Source organism: Festucalex cinctus, chromosome 3 (assembly GCF_051991245.1).
Source record: "Festucalex cinctus isolate MCC-2025b chromosome 3, RoL_Fcin_1.0, whole genome shotgun sequence".
Taxonomy (NCBI): Eukaryota; Metazoa; Chordata; class Actinopteri; order Syngnathiformes; family Syngnathidae; genus Festucalex; species Festucalex cinctus.
The window spans coordinates 23,895,135-23,912,447 of record NC_135413.1 but is presented as its reverse complement, the minus strand read 5'-3'; the positions used below and the strand labels follow the sequence as shown (position 1 = coordinate 23,912,447).

The window sequence follows — 17,313 nt, the reverse complement described above, 5'->3', positions numbered from 1 at the left end:
GTGAGCTCCCCACCCTTTCACCGCAAAAAATAAAAAATAAATAAATAAATAAAATATATAATGTAAGAATTCAAATACGTTAAAACATACTCGCAAGTTTGTTCGAACATACTCCCAAATACGTTTGAAAATACTCGCAAATATTTTTGAAAATTCCCACAAGCATGTTCAAACGTACTTGTAGAATAAATGCTACAAACAGCATAATTTCCAATAACGCCACAGGGTATTAAAATAAGTTGCAAATACCCCGTGGCATTTTGGGGGGGAAAAAAAAAAATGCTATGTTTGCAGCATTGAGCCTACAAGTACGTTCAAACGTAATTGTGACTATGTGCACTTGCGAGTATGTTTGAACAGATTTGTGAATCAAAAATATTTACTCTAACATTGGCTGTTCCACATTTTCATAAACATCTACTTACCTTTGAAGTTAGGACTACATTTCTAACAATTTGACAAAAAGCAGAACACTCATGCTAACTTGGGTATGATAGCGGGATAGATGCCAAAGTATGTTTGCTATTTTGAACGGTACCACCTTAGGAGCGTTTGACTTATTTGAGCGTACGTAAAACTGCAAGTGACTGGAAGCATCCACTGGTCACTGACAGGGAGCTTGTACAAAGATAAATAGTTGACGCATCGGAAAACAACGTTGGGGCATACGAGATTGCTATCTTGTCTGCATGTCATCAGCGCGGACGCGCTACCCTGCGCTGATTTGATTCTGGCCTGGGGAATGTGGACAGGAGTGACTGATGGCGTTGTCCCCAGTCAGTCAGACTGATAACGCGCGATTCCTCCTGCAAGTACGCCGCTCCACCGCGTTCCCTCACTCAATGCAAATTTTCTGGGGGCCACGTTCAGAGATGATCCCGATGAGCCCCCCGGGGCTCGGCATCCGCATGATCCATGCATCAGGCTCACCTGGGACAAAGCCCTGTAGGCACGGAGGGGGGGGGGGGGGGGGGTTGTTTGTTTAACACAGGTGCATCTCGTGCGCGGTGCACTCAAACGAAGACTAACTGAACACGCTTGAACACATGCGCATGCCACACTGCACACAACAGTTCACAAGCGTTAATGAAATATCGTCTCAGCATGTATTGGAAAAAAAAATGTCTCAAAAGTACTCTTGTTACGGTCATGGCCTGTTTTTACCACATGAAATATTTACGTTAGTAAGTATGAACAACTGTGTCCGAGTACACATTTGTGCGGACTAAACCATTTTGATGATTGAATAATTAATCAAACATGGGCAGGGCTTGTCCCTTTAATTCACCCTGAAAGATGTTTGAGAATGTGGTTTGAGAAGGCCTTTTTCTCTTTCAGCATGATGGATGACATATTGTAAGATATCAAGTTATATATTTTGGGATTCAAATGATTAATTTTTAGATAATCAGCATCTTTTACTTAAATATAAACTGTAAATAGAAGCAAACTGTATTTTTTTTCTCTGGAGACAGTGAGATTTGTGGTTGGTGGACGAAGAGTCATCAAACGCACGTAGCAATTATGTTAGCTAAAACAAAACATTTGCGCGAGCCTGGTTTGTTAAAACAGCAATGGCATCTTTGTCAGCAAGTGTGCAGTCACTTTTGTTTATTAAACTGCCTTTGAAAAGTAGTCCAATGGCACTTACCAGCCGATATGGGACATTCGGTTAGCGGCTAGCTGCTACCTACTAGCTTGTAGCCGCTAACAATGGTAACAGGCGTTGTATTTTTAAATGTCAGTGTGAATAATTCAAGAATTTTCAGCATCCAAAATTAGTGACTGAACACGTTTTCAGGATGATGAAGTTGGTGGCAGCAGTTATGACGGCAATAGGCGACAACGATCCGGCATTAATCTTTTATGTTATGTTAGTTTTGTTGTGTTTCTGGAAAGCGCTTTGTGACAGCTAAGGCTGTTTGCAAGCGCTATATAAAGATGACTTGACTTGACTATAAAACGTGGGCCCTGTTGCATATCTAACGAAACACTTTCTCAACTAGTAGTCAGCCAACCACTAGGGGGCGGAAGCATGGTTGAGACTTCATTAAGTTGACCAAAAAACAAGTCGCTCAGTGGACTGAAATGTTATTTTTTTAAAATTACGAATCATTCATTTGTTAATTGTTTTGTTAATTTTTATCTTGTCTTTGGTTTATTATATGCGGAAAGAAATCTTACATTTCTGTTAATATACATAATTTACTTGAAAAAGTTTTCGAAACCCTAGACGTAAATTGCGATGATGTTATGATAATTATTAGGCTTGTTTCACACAGTACACCGGGGTGGGGGGGATGAAACAGTTTTATTCTTTTGTATCTTCACTTTACTCTGATTTACAATAATGCATACTACAAAGGACATACTATGAAATCTTTAAGCACTCTTTTGATGCGGTTACATCATTTTCCATCACTGTGTAACATCAGAGCGTCTTATGATCCACACGATTCAAAAGACACTCCAGCCATAGATAGTCGTATAGCGCAAGAGAACAAATTCCGCCTTTGTTATTCAATAACAAGGTTCGCCGTGCAGGCTCTCCGTGTGCGAGCAGATGGTGAAAGGTTGGTGCATAATAGATCTCCGTATTAACCGTAGCGCATGCTGGGGGTGTCGGTGGATGTCGCGCAGCAGAGTAAAAGAGAAGCGGTGACCTTCTGTCCCATCATTTACCCCCTCGCGCCCTTCACACTGCTCTCAAATTACTTTGTTTTAGCCAATTAAAGCGGGCAACTGAGCGTCAAGCGGGCTGCTGTTTTTCGCTCACCTGGACCCCGGCGACATTATCGCTCTGTCACGGGAAGCGATGGCCCCCGCGAGTGGGGGCCTTCAGCGTGGCACCGTGCCACCTCGGACCCCACTGCGCTTGCTGAGATTAATGTAGCGGCTGCCTGCAAGTCGCGGCAGTTTCAGTCAGCACCTCTCGCTTGGTTTCCCACGGTGGTTCTCAGTGTGTTGACCAACTAGAATGTATTTGTCACGTTTACAATGTATTGATTTGGATTTTGCATCCCGGAGGAGCAGTGGGTGTAAATTGTAGTGCTAATGTTGTGGATGATATGCTGTAATACCTCATGGACTTTGCCTGGGCATATAATTGATCACTTTATTATTAGGAATGGCATTTATTAATTTATTTGATTTATTGTAATTTCGAAAGATCTTTCATGACCCACAAAATATTGTTTTGTGTGGCAATATATAAGCAAGAACTAGGAATGTTCGATACCACTTGTCGTCCACTCCGATACCGCTTTATTTCCAAACCGATACCAGTACGAGTATTCAAATTTTTGGGTACTCGTTGATAAATAAGGACGAATATTCAGTTATTATTGATTTGCACAGGTCATTGGCAGTAAAGTTTGTCCGATGATGCCCATTTTATGAATATAAGACAGTCAAGAACCCATGGGAGTTACCCTCCTTTTAGCAACTGGTATGTAGTCGTCATGACTTTTGGACATCATCTTCGACATGACCATAACAAATAATATTATTTTTTTCCAACAAATCTATATTTTCATTACAGTTTTAGTTGTGTGGCAAGCTAGCTTGTTTTGTTTACAAGGCTAATTGTTAGCCTCATAACTTTGATGTAAGTAATAAATATTATGTGGTGCGACCATTGTGGAAAGCTTTCCATGATAGATGAATGTTCTAAATTATTGATGTCCTAAATTGTAGAAAATTCGATTAGATTTCGATTCACAACAGATCAGTTTTTATTTATTGTGGGAATGCTGAATGTTTATTTTATTTTATTTTTATAATAAATTGCGCTGGATATGGTAAAATTCTTATGTCAGTGACCCACAAACGTTCATTCAACAAAATAACACAAAATTGTGAACCTATCTTGCTGATTCTCAAAAAAATAATCAATAAATGAACTCTTAATTTCCCCGCATATTTTTTTTTTTTTGTCTGCTGCATCTTCTGTATGTTCTCAATCCAGCACTGAAATCTTCAGATTTGAGTTTCCTGATGACCTCTCGTCTACCAAACGAATTGTGCCTCCATGTGCAAGGAATTTGTCATCTATTAAGAAACAGTGGTGATCAAGATGTTGATAGACGGCTGTAGATGAGAATCCTTTTGTTTTTTGGCTCAATAATGCCAGGAATGTTGCTAGACACAACAATAGCAGGCGAGAGATGAGTGAGTGCGAGAACCCGAGTGTGTGTGTGGCGCTCAGTGGCCAATATGAGCACAGATTCTCTGCTTCAAGGGTTTGGATCGAGTGCCAACATTGACAGTTGGGCTGGGAATTGCGTGTCGGGCCGGTCTCCTTTCGGAAACACCACTGGGTCCGGGGCTCATCTCGGTAGTCCGCCGCCTCCCCGCTTTCCTTGTGGCGCCATTGTAGCTCGGCTTCACCCAGGGAATGGGTGGGCCCCCGATGGCGCTTGATGAGCTCCCACTAAATGGCTGCTTCTTTGAAAGCCGGCGGGTCCGTTTGAGGAAAGCGGGTCTTTTACTTCCCTCCAGCTCAACTTGGCCGGGCATTCGTCGAGCAGGCTTGCCCGCCTTTGCTGTCCTGCCCACATGATGGGACGCCAGGGGGCTGAAACGTCTGTCATTTGTTTCACTTTCAAATAGATGTTGATGATTTACCAATCGAAAGTAAAAATAGTTTTGTGATGATGTGTGGAGGTATGTTGAAATATGGTAGCGATGCCAGTGTTTTCTGCACTGTTTTCATGCTAGAAATAATGTCTCATGCTTGATGGGTGATATAAAGATTACTTGACTTGACTTGACAAGGTAGCTCAATGTTAATTTAAAGACAAAATAACACACAAAACCCCCCCAGAATAAATTAAAGTGACCACATGTAATCTGTAGCGCCATCTAGTGATTATATATATATATATATATATATATATATATATATATATATATATATATATATATAATCATAAATCTAGTAATCACTAATTATATTACATGGTCTGGAGCCTCACCTTACAAGAGGCCAAAGGACAACTTTGCGAGCGTAGTTAGCCCTGGTGGTGCTTGCATCGATTACCTTTCATAGCTGGGGCCTGCAAGTGGTGGTCGCAGAGTCCCGTGATTCGGGCTCCCATCGTTTTTCACCTTCTGCTTTGCCCTCGCAAGCTTTTACCAGCCTTTTTTTAAAAACTTTTTTGTAACTTCATCCGCTAGCCTCTCGTTAGCCACTCCAGTCTATGGTTCAGACTAACTCCCGCTAGCCGCTCTTGTTAGCTGCAAGGCTAAATCCGAAAATACAGTCAGAACATTTGACTGTTTTAATATATTTTGTTACTCTTGCAAGCTTTTACTAGCTTTATTTATTTATTTATTTATTTATTCATTTATTTATTTATTCTTTTTTTTTGACTAGCTTCATCCGCTAGCCGCTCTCGTTAGCCACTCCAGTCTATGGCTCCCACTAACTCCTGCTAGCCGCTCTTGTTAGTTGTGCCAGCTAAATCCGAAAGTACAGGTAGACTTTAGAGCATTTGACTGTTTCAATATATTTTGTAGCTCTCACAAGCTTTTACTAGTTTTTTTTTTTTTTTTTTTTAATAAACTAGCTTCATCCGCTAGCCGCTCTTGTTAGCTGCTCGGGCTAAATCCGAAAGTACAGGCAGAGTATTTGACTATTTAAATATATTTTGTAGCTCTTGCAAGCTTTTACTATTTTTTTTAAATTTTTTTTTTTTTTTTTTTTTTAACTAGCTTCATCTGGTAGCGGCTAGCCGCTCTTGTTAGCTGCTCCAGCTAAATCTGAAAGTACAGGGCAGAGCTTTTAAATGTTTTAATGTATTTTCACCCCTAATATTTGTTTAACTTTACAACAGAGAGAAAAATAGGCAAAAATGAATAGGTCATGCTCTAATAATATGATTATTAAAGGTCATTTGAACATTTTTTTTTTCAGAAATGTGTATCAAACTAGGAGTAGCCCTTTGCATTAATCAGTTCCCAAGAAGTAGCTGTCAGCTTCAAAAAGGTTAGTGACCCCTGACTCCAATATTCTGTAGCTGATTCACAACAGGTAAGCAGAGTCCACGATTCTTCTAAAGTTTTTAATATACAGAAGCTAAAATTATACAGCGATGGGGCAAAGCCTCCATTTTGTTGATGGACATGATGATTGGCACCCTTAACTTCAGCCGCTTGGTCCGCTCATCCCAGAAGCAGCCATTTTCTAATCCTCGCCACATTCTTCAGTTTCATAAGTCTCCTTAGAAGTTGGACTTGCCCTTGGAAATCTCCTTTTTAAAACTTTTCGCTCCCCCCCCCCCCCCACTGAAAACTAGGGCATAGGCCAAAATGGTAAATTTGATATGGAGCACCTTGTCAATTAAAAACAATGGCTTTGCAGGAGCTGTGAGTCCAATAAAGAATGAGCTCCAATTCCCAGACAAATGTCCCTACTTGACGTTCCCAAAAGAGAACACTTGTCTGCATACATTTGAACACTTCTCGGCACCCAAATGAATTCACTTTTTTATTGAATCACTCGGGAGATCATGCATTTTAACATGTAACAACGTTGATGCTTGTGAAATTTGATTCCATTAAAACCATCTTATTCCGCTTTAAGTGTTTTGTTAGTCTGCACATCATGTCGGTGGTGAAGTAACAGATGTTCACAGTTGCGTAATGGCGAGCGAGGTGGAAAGGGAAAAAAAAAAAAAAACCCCAGCTGGCTGCGTTGTTGTGCAGCAGCGTGATCAAATAGTTTTAATTTGATCTGACCTCTTTGTCTAAGAGTTTCTAAGCTTCAGACTGTCATCAAACAGAGGATCAGTCTGGTCCAAATACACTCCACTCTCAAGCTGGTAACCCCTCCACCAAATCCTTACAGTAATTGGAGTTTGTACTGTTTGAAAACAAATCTTTGCTTGTGAAATAATACAAATAACGCAACAAATGTACAGATGGATCCAAAACAAAGCAGCGGTGTTCATTTTATTTGTTGGAATACATTACTGGCCCGTTGTCACCGGCAATTTTATCTCTAATGATTTGTGTTTTTTTTTAGTTGTGACATTTTAATTGGAACTCTATTCCCGTTAATTGGATACATTAGAGAAATGTCTGCTGGGGGAAAGGTAATCTCTCAAAGTGATGATTTAGAATTTACCATTTTAGAAAAAAAAATGGACTTAAAAATCAGCCACTGTGCTCTGTTTGTGTGTGTAAGATCGTCGCTGCAGCGGTTGTGGGCTCTGCGATGCTCAGGACTCACATTGTCTCCATTAAGTCATTAAAGGAATGGGTCCATTTAGTGTGCCTGCATGCTTGGACTTGGTCATTTCCTCTCATAAAATATCTTCATCTGCCTGGCGCGCTGCCGCCGTGATGATCCATCTCATTTTTATGCATGTTTAGATTTGTGGTTGAATGTTGTGTAATAATATTTATACAGCTATAATTGCTGTTTATGTATTATCTTATAGGGATAGTTGTTTGGCTACATTTACTTGATAAATGATTGTATTAATTGTTTGAAAGAATAAATGAGATGGAAGAATCCTCTGATTATTTTGAACTTCATTTTCTGTGCAGCCTAATACTGCCTCGGAAGAGTTGCGCCTGTGTGGATGCTGCTCAGCTTTCCATAGCTGACTTCATGTTGTTAATCTTTGGCTAGCAAATTAGTTGAGATTTAATCAACAGCACATCTGCTATTTGAAACCAAGTAGTGTGCTCAATTTTGACTCAATTACATCAAGACTCGGTTATTTCATCGAATCAAATCAAATCAGCAAACAATCAATGGGACTATTATGTTCTGCCATATAACATACACTTCCAGATCACAACAGTATTATAATAGCCAAAACAGAATACTTGATCAAGCTCTTATATTGGAATGTCATCAGATTTTATAGGCATATCTAATATTTTGGGCAGTCAGTCCCCTTTCATCACTCACAGATTTTCATTTCTTCTACAATTATATTTGTAAACAAAGACTCATAATAATTAGTTTAGTGCTTCAAGCTGAGAATTAAAGACTTTTAAGATTTTCCGACCCATGAAGACGTCCCCAAAAAGCTTTGCTGGGCTCTTATCGCATCGAGGGAAGCTCTGTGCTACTTGAACGGTAGCAGCTAATTTGCTAACGAGCTTTGGCTAGCTACTCGTCTGGCTAAACATGTTACGGAGTCACTCCCAAGTCAAAAATCATCACCTCTGTGGCAGAGAATAAGCGAAACTTCTGACATGTATCGTTCTCATGAAGGGATGTTGAGAAAAGATGGAGAAGACATGCTAATTGCTAAGCTAATCTAAGATGGACACGGCTAGCGCGTTTAACACCACAGTGGGTGGAAACATGTAATAAGTTAAAAGTATATTCATAATATTAAACATTTCTAATTCTTGTCACAATAAAGTCACGAGTTTTAATTTTGACTTTTGAGGTCTGCACAATACAATAAATGTGTTTATTTTTATTTTCTGTTAATCAATTTAATCTTGCTTCTGAACTGCAAAACAAACACACAAAAAAAAAATTAGAACATTGCTCCAGGCTCAAATGAAGTCACTGAATCCCAAAATTGCTCCATAAATTAAAAAATAAAATGAAATAAAAATATTTTCTTTGCCTTGCTAAACTAAACGTTCAACAGTTAAACGGCAAAGTCGTGATATTGCACAGAAAGAGGCGGTTTGTGCCCACCAAAAGCAACATGGTCCGCTAACATCTAATTTCAGGGTGGCCACCTGTCAGTTTAGGTCGAGCGACCAGTCAGCCAAGTGGGGAAGCCCAAGGCCTGGAGTGTAAATAAATGTTTCACAAACAGCATGTCAGCAACAATATATAGGACGTTTGCTATTTTTGCTGTATGTTTAAGGGCGACATTGCAAATTTATGCCATGTAAAAATCACAAACCTTTTCACTTACACCTTCTGACTGGTTTCTGTTACCGGAGGCGTTCATGTGTCATCTCATTGTTCCGATTAGGGATGGGCATATTCATTGCCCTAATAAATGAGTTGATTGTTACACATTATTGTGGATTAATTATGACTAATTGACTGTACTACTCATAATATGAGCTATGTGAAATTAACGTGTTAGAATTTTGATATAGAACAACTCCACCTGGTTGTTCTTATTCTAACAACATGAGGCTCGGACCCGCCCACTTTAGTTCACATTTTAATGAACATACACAATTTTAAAGTTTGTCTATCAATGTAAAATAGATGAGCATTCCCTCCAACAATATTCATATTGCATTTGTTCAAAAATGTAATTTGTTTATTTGAACAAGTATGTGAACATAAACTGGCCAAAAAAAGGACAAAAATAGACCATAAAGTAAATGTACATTAAATGGGATGTTTTACACTTCACAAGACACGCTTACCAAATGAAGTTAAACCAGCAAGATTAAGGCAGCTAACATTGTACTTCCTGTTATACGCTTATTTTGAAACATGTTCTCACCACTTCTCATACACTACTGAGTTGACTGGCGCTAACTTGAAGAGAGCAACAGTAATCATAGGATGCTTTCCCATCATGCTTTGCTGCTGTTACTAGTAACACTTGTGATTGCGTTTTGCCTCTCATGTTATTTTTGTACATACAAGGTTTAATATAGTACATGGTTTATTGTTTCTATTTGTGGATTAAAGTTTTGCTACTTTTGATATTAAATTGTTGTAACTCCGTGACACCCTTAGTAAGAAAGACAGGCAGTCAGTGCTATATATATAATGGCCTGTAAAGGGTGGTTTGAGTTACAGTTGATTGATAATGAGGCAGTCAACATAAGATAATGTGGCTGCTCTTTAAATGCCATTTTGAAATAATGTGTGGGCTCCTACCTGCTGATTCGCGGCCCGAAATATAGGAAGGCCCACCGGGAATTGTCCCGCACCTCCAGATGGCCCAGTCCGGGCCTGGGCGGAAGATCAGAAGATTTCATTTAAATCAAATTTAAATGATCACATGCCCTTCCCTAATTTAAATCATGTGGTTTCTCAGCTCAAATTTAGCAGCAACTGCACGCAATGCCAACTTTCAGTTTCAATTACTATGTTCCATGTAGAAATCATATTTATTCAATATTCACAAGCCAGTATAGATATAATGATTGAATAAAAACACAGATGTCTCAGAATAAAAGAAATATAATTCCTTGGCATGTACTGATCGTGCAGAGTAGCGGAGAGCCCTAATTGGAAGGAAGAGCAAAGGGAGCGAGGCAGACAGACGGGGCTCCTAGATTGTTGGGCCGGGGGGAAAAAGTTCCCCCCATGCTTGTCAGAGTTTGAGCAAGTTCAGAATTGATGGAGCCCACAGGCAGCACTGCTAATTTTAGTAGAAATCACCTAAGTGGTTTGGCTAATTTATCCAGGCTCCTCTGCCCCTGCTCCCCCCCCCACCCCTCCCTTCCCCGATATATGCACAGAGCGTGAAGGTACCAGGAGGTGACAGAAGCAACAGAAGGATATTTTGTGCCCAGCTGATTTGCACAAGGCCCGCTGGTTCCACTGTGTTGTACATTTGGATATTGGTTGACCTATAACAGCAGCTCGGGTTTAGCCAGCTATTGCACAAATTGGGGACGGAAAAAAATAAAAAGAAGAAATTTGCACTTAATTGAAAAAGTAGATTCTAAATGATGGGAATTCAATTAGATGGAACTCCTGATGCTACTCATTACATTGCAACATAGTGTTTGGATTTAGTGCACAGTTAATAATCACCAAATGTGTTACACATGCACTGATACTCATTTGCTTATGTAGTGGTTTATCTTATTTGACAGTGCTGTAGTGTACAGTGTTGACAAATCACAGTATTCTTTGTTTTAGACAAGGGATGGGAAAATTAAATGATGGAGGTGGCCACAAAATAAGTACCACACTCAACCAAGTTGTAAGACAAAAATGCCATGTATTGTTTTTTTATTGAACCAATGTAAGGAACAATGTTTGAAAGTATTTTAATTCTTAAATGCATGTGAAAGACAATTTTTGGATTAACATGGGGTTTGAAGCCAATAATAAAATAATAATAAATAATATACTAATATAATAAAATGAAAAACAGCAATAATAAAAAATAGATTTTGCTGCCATCATATGTGTTTGTAACACTATTAACTCATTTGCTCCCAAAAATGTATAAATACGCTCTATTCTAAATGTTTTAAACGTATCCCAAAGATGTATTTATACGTCTTTTTTTTCCTTTTTTTTTTTTTATAAGCTAGAGCATACTTTGAGCAGCCTCTCAACTGCAGACACCGGGTGAAGCAATGGTAGTAATGACAAAAACGGCAGCAGAGGATAAGAGATCAACCAAGGCCATGTTGAAAAAAAATATGATTTCCCCACAATTTTAAACAGATTTATGAATAATGATGAAACTTAGATATATTCTTATGCTAATTTGCTGCAAAATGGAAACAGATAGATTTTCTGATGAAAGGAGAGACTGTAATCTTTCTTTTGGTAGGTTCCCATTTTTATAGTACTCGAACACAATATTCTGTGGGCTGTGCAAAATCTGTCCAAATCCAGTAATACAGCCAGGAGCAAAGGGGGTTTGCTTCAGTGAAAATGGCTGGGAGTGAATGAGTTAAGTGTTGAACATATCCATGCTTGTGGGGTACCTCCTTATGCACTTCAAATGAACTGTCATTGGTTCAGTTTGTTGTTGTTTGTGTACTTTTGAGATTGGAGTTGTAATGGATTATTAAAATATTTCATGGCTGATAGTGTAGCTAGGCAAACTAGGCAGATAGTTTGCATTTAAACGTATCACTGCCGTTAGGCCGAAACGTTGTACCTCCAAAATAGTCACTTATCAGAAGACCTCAAGAACTGCATATTTGTTCAACCATTAACATTGCATCATCAAAGAGAGCAAGACATTTTCAACACTTTAGATTTGTTGGCCAATTATTCATCCATCCATCCATCCATCCATCCATCCATCCATCCATCCATCCATCCATCCATCCATCCATCCATTTTCTTGACCGCTTATTCCTCACAAGGGTCACGGGGGGTGCTGGAGCCTATCTCAGCTGGCTTTGGCCAGTAGGCGGGGTACACCCTGAACTGGTTGCCAGCCAATCGCAGTGGCCAATTATTGATTTTTGGAAAAAAAAGTAATACATTCTCAAAATTGTGAACATATAATCTACTTCCTATTTTACCTACCAGACACCATTTTCTTGACCTGGTCCGGGTGAGAAGCCAGGACACATTTGTTGTTGAGAAGCCAGGACACATTTGTTGTTGTTGTTGTTGTTGTTGTTGTTGTTGTTGTTGTTGTTGTTGTTGTTGTTGTTGTTGTTGTTGTTGTTGTTGTTGTTGTTGTTGTTGTTGTTGTTGTTGTTGTTGTTGTTGTTGTTGTTGTTGTTGTTGTTGTTGTTGTTGTTGTTGTTGTTGTTGTTCTTCTTCTTCTTCTTCTTCTTCTTCTTCTTCTTCTTCTTCTTCTTCTTCTTCTTCTTCTTCTTCTTCTTCTTCTTCTTCTTCTTCTTCTTCTTCTTCTTCTTCTTCTTCTTCTTCTTCTTCTTCTTCTTCTTCTTCTTCTTCTTCTTCTTCTTCTTCTTCTTCTTCTTCTTCTTCTTCTTCTTCTTCTTCTTCTTCTTCTTCTTCTTCTTCTTCTTCTTCTTCTTCTTCTTCTTCTTCTTCTTCTTCTTCTTCTTCTTCTTCTTCTTCTTCTTCTTCTTCTTCTTCTTCTTCAGTCTTGGATTTGAAGGCACTGATGAGCAATGTCTACCATCTAGTGGTGAACACTGTTTTTACAAATTAAGACTGCTCACCTATAGCCAACATTTTTCCTGTCAAAAATTAATCCATGGCAACTGTCTTTTTTTAGATGATATCATTTGCTAAAATATAGCCAGATCAGCACAAAAGATAATTCTTAGCAATGGTGCTTAAAATTTGTGAAATATTTTGAAGAGGAGTCAAAACTATATTCACCCTTCATCATCAAAACTTGCAGACATAAAAAGCTCTGCTCTTCTCAATGTTTTAATTTGTATTCAAATATTAATTAATGCTGCTTCTTGTAAGGAAGTTCAAACACATCCAGGGGCAGCATTAAAAGTAAACACACAGCACAGGGCTTTCTTGTTTAATATGTATATATTTTTTTCGGAACCGTTGTATGAACAAATATAGTTTTATTTTTTGCAAGTTACAGTATAAGTACCAGCGACACAGTGCGTGAGATATCCTTTACACACAGTTTTGTATTTGAACAGGGAATGCAGCTTGTTGACAAGCACATTTTGCGAGCAGAGTGCAAGAGAAGATGTATGCGGTATTGTGTGCGAGCCAACACTTCTTGGCAGATGAATGCACAGTTTGTATGTGCCAAGCACCTGGTCAAACTGCAAACAACCGAGAGTCTGAAGAAGTCCCTTTAGGCAACAATGACTGAGATGATAGGACCGAGAAAGTTATCACCCTCATGGGCGCGTCCCAATATTGTGGGAGTGATTCACGGCCGTAGTTACCTGTCAACATAACGAAAAATTGTGTTTTTGTTGTACAGTATTTCGCTTTCCCTCGTTGGTTGTGAGCAAAATGCGCCAATATCAGCATTTCAGGATATCCGCCTAGCTTAGTTTCATTGTGCATGCTCTTGCTTGAGTGTTTAGCGGCCATCCAATAATGAGCTCCACAGATGGGCTTATTGGCGGCGGCTTGCGCAAGTCCTCCGTGTATGCGGTGGAGAGTGTCAAAGTGTCTCCCGTGTAGGATCATCTCCAGGTTTTGAGGGGAATGGATGGTATGTGCCAGACAAGCTGGCAGTCATTGCTCCGGCTCTCCTCTACTACCTGGTCTGGAGCGCAGCCAGGGTTAATTATGGGGGAGCTCCAGAGTCTTGTGTCACTTAGGATGGAAGGCAGAATTTTGTCATGCTGCCATGTCCTATACTGACAAGACAAGAGTAAAAAAGCCCACCTGCTCATCTCCGCTTTCCGCAGCACTTCTCTCTATTCGTTATTCCACTCTGGAAGGGAAACATCGAAAATGCCAGATGTGTTCATGCTTTCAGCCACTTTGATGAGAAAAGCACTGTCGTTGTAGAAAATCTGTGTGTATCCACTTTTATTTCCAAATGTCCAAATGGTTGGATTTACGATTAAAACCAGAATTATTCCCCTACCCTGATATTATCACTTTCTATTTCTATTTCAATAGTATTGTCACATCAAAGATACCCATTCACCGATGGCTACGAGTAATTTCTCCATAAATGAATGAATATCCTGTTTTATCTAGATAGTTTTTTTTTGTTTTTTGTTTTTTTTAAAAGAGATATTTTACACCAAAATGTCAATTTTTAGTGTTGATAAATATGAGATGAGTGATCAGCTTCAGTATTTATTCTAGAAAAAAATCTACTCACTTAATCCCATTTCACACTGCACTTGATAAATGCGAAATACTCACGCGGCAACGCAAAATGATCGGTTGAAGTGTTTGTTCTGAACTGATGTAACCGGCATCTAGTTTCAACTGGTCTTAAGCTATGTGATGTCATGAGCTAGGCGATGTCAAGAAGCTTTAATCTCTTTATCTGGTCAACAGCCAATCAGATAATTCCAGAGTAGACCTCACCTCAACAAGTTTTATCTTTGATTGTTGAAAAAAAGCCCTGACTTTTCTCATTTCAAGGAGTATGAGGACACGAGCAGAGGACTGAAACTAATGTTAACCATTCTATTAAGTGTAAACGAGTCTGGCAAAATAAGACAAAATCACCTTACGTTGATGAACTATTCTGTTTATTTCTTATTCCACAAATACTCAGAATACTGTGTTTTTAACAGGGCAGTCTCATACAATGTATTCAGTTTTTGAAGAATTTGCGTTTTGTTCCCCTTTTAAGGGAATGTTGAAAAATATTCTAAATTTTGTAACTCATCAGAAAAAGAACAACATTTTATCCTACGTGAGGAACATTTCTCTATACCAATGCAGTGTTGAGAAATGTTCAACCCTTTGACCTTTATTTTAGCACCCCCTCAGGCCAAAATTTCCACTTGTTCAAAACATATCTCCAAGTTTAAAGGGCATATGTTGTACCCAGTTATATTTCTCTGAAGATTTCAGTCCATTTGGTCATTGTGTGACCTTTCTTCTGGTCCCACTCCTCTTGTAAATTAGCCAAATGAAGTACAGTAACTGTAGCATAGCAGCTAATAGCTTGAACTTCTTTCAGTTGCAATACATTGCTATTTACTGGGAAGGTTTTCAGAAGACACACCCATCTAGTCTGCGTTGGATTTTGTATGCGTGTATGCACAAAAAAGATGCTATTGAACCAATTTGAGAGAAACAGTTGAACAATGTTTGGCATGCTAACTGCTAGCTTGACTTCAGATCCTCAAGGGTAAAAGATTGAGATACATGTTTTCCACTACAGCTTCCTACACACTTTTGTAGCTTATTTCATCTAAAGAACCATCTTATACTCAGACAAGTTTTCAGTCGCAGCACTTTGACTCAAGCTGGCCTTGGAAGAAAAAGAGAACAGCGTTGTATCGTTAAAGTTTTCTTCCCCGTCTAGTTATTTTTACAATGACCTATTTCCGCCATTGTTGTGGCATTGTTTTGACCTTACGCAGAGCAATTTTCCCAAAGTCAAATTAGGTTTGGCCATTCAAAGAAATGTGGTAATGTAATGGTTTGACGGTTCTGCCTGCGAAATATAAAGAAATGGAAGTGCGTGCCACTGGGGTTAATAATATTCCTTCTCTTCAACAAGTATCTTGGGATGCCAAGTGTCCTTGAAAGCGAACTGCATCACACTTACGCTGGGTGGCTAACAGCACTCAGGGGCAAAAGCGGTCTACCATTATAACCGCGTACTTTGTCAACAAGCACGTTCGAAAACGTTCGCCCTGCTGCTATTTTCCAGGCTGACAATAGTTCCAATCAATGTGGATAATTGGCTTGCTTATTACGTGCATGAGAAAAATAATTCACTACAATAGATCAATAGCAGCTCATCGGTCTTTCTTATGCGCCGGCGTGAGAAACCAAAGGCAGCCCTCATGCAAGTCAATGAGCACCTGGAGTGTTTTTCCCAGCGGCCGTTTAGTGTGCACGGCGAGGGACTACCAAGGAACCGTGGCGAGGTCCCCCGACCCGCTTTGATAGGACAGAGTCGACGAAGCTTCGCGCAGAGATGCGGGGCCCCGCCGGGCTTTGCGACACCCGTTTGTCGCGCTTCTCCGCAGCGCCGCTCTCTCTTACATGCCTTCCCGTGCCCGTCCTGCTGGGAATCGGGGCGTTAGGTACAACAAAAAAGGTGACTGAAGAAAGCCGGGTTTGGCTTATGATTTATTAATCCAGATTCCTTTAAATTCCAAGCTACCGGTGTGTAGCTTGTGATGTACGCTCGGGGGAGTAATCTTAAAACAATTCCAATTCACCAAAACCCAGGTCTTTTTTTTTTTTTTACTTCTAGAGCGCAGGCAATGCGCCGGAATTGGGCAGCCAAGGGACGTTCGTAATCTCTAAAACCAAAAGAAAAGGAAGAATAAATCAAAACCTATATTTCTTACAGAGCCGTATTTTAAGTAGTACGTCAACATGCAGGCGCGGATTGCTAAAAATGTGGAAGTTTTGTCTTAAAAGTGACATTTGGCTGCATCAAGTCAAGGCAATTATAGCGCAGATTTATTTAGGTGCCAACTATCAGCAGTTAGGGGGTTTAGTTTAATGCTCTCTCGGGATCCAGAGGTTAAACCGCTAACCTGTGCTTGATGAGACGGCCACTTTCCCCTCCAGAGCCTTGCTGCCAAGACCCAAAGTAGTGTTGCACATTTTGCCAGGTGTACTTTTCTTCTATTGAGATGCAATGGAGCTGGAGAGGAATACTTTTTACAGACATTTCCAGATTATTGTCTTGGGAGTCGTTCACAACATAACTCCTGCGTGCGCCGTCTGAGCCAAGACGATGCTTAAGAAAAAGCCACAATGATGAAATGTAAGAAAGTACTGTGCGTAGAGTGTCTTTATCTTTTGAAGCCGTATTAGAGAAATGATTTTTTGACATGGATGAAGGCTAAGTTGGAGTGGTTTGAAGATCATTTATACAATAAGAAATGATGCGGTCACGAACTGTTTTTAAGCCATGAAAATCTGCCTTTCCTGAGACTGATTAGCTGTGAGAAACATTGATAGCAAATAGCTGATGGCAGCTGTCTTAGTATAGTAGCTTGACTATTCAAACATTAAGCAGTAGTGTATTTATTTAGTAAAGTAAAACAAATCTTAGAGTGTGGCGTGACAAGGAATATAACACTATATGTTGGTTGTTT

At 39.5% G+C, this 17,313-nt stretch overlaps 1 protein-coding gene and 1 long non-coding RNA gene across 3 annotated transcripts in view; one reads left to right on the top strand and one right to left on the bottom strand.

Moving 5' to 3' along the window:
- roraa (RAR-related orphan receptor A, paralog a) overlaps positions 1–17,313 on the top strand; it is a 264,732-nt gene that overhangs the window by 14,873 nt on the left and 232,546 nt on the right. Inside the window, exon 1 of one of the 2 annotated variants that reach the window (XM_077516876.1) lies at positions 2,549–2,573. The exons of the other annotated variant lie outside the window; for it this stretch is intronic. Within the exon in view, the coding sequence (XP_077373002.1) occupies positions 2,564–2,573 (10 nt within the window). The 5' untranslated portion in view covers positions 2,549–2,563. Of the gene's footprint in view, positions 1–2,548; positions 2,574–17,313 lie in introns of those variants that run through there. 2 annotated transcript variants of the gene reach the window in all.
- LOC144016146 (uncharacterized) lies at positions 13,162–14,484 on the bottom strand. Its single transcript, XR_013282854.1, has 3 exons — positions 14,435–14,484; positions 13,943–13,991; positions 13,162–13,870 (listed from the first exon to the last, which is right to left on the bottom strand). It is a non-coding gene; the product is annotated as an uncharacterized LOC144016146 (long non-coding RNA).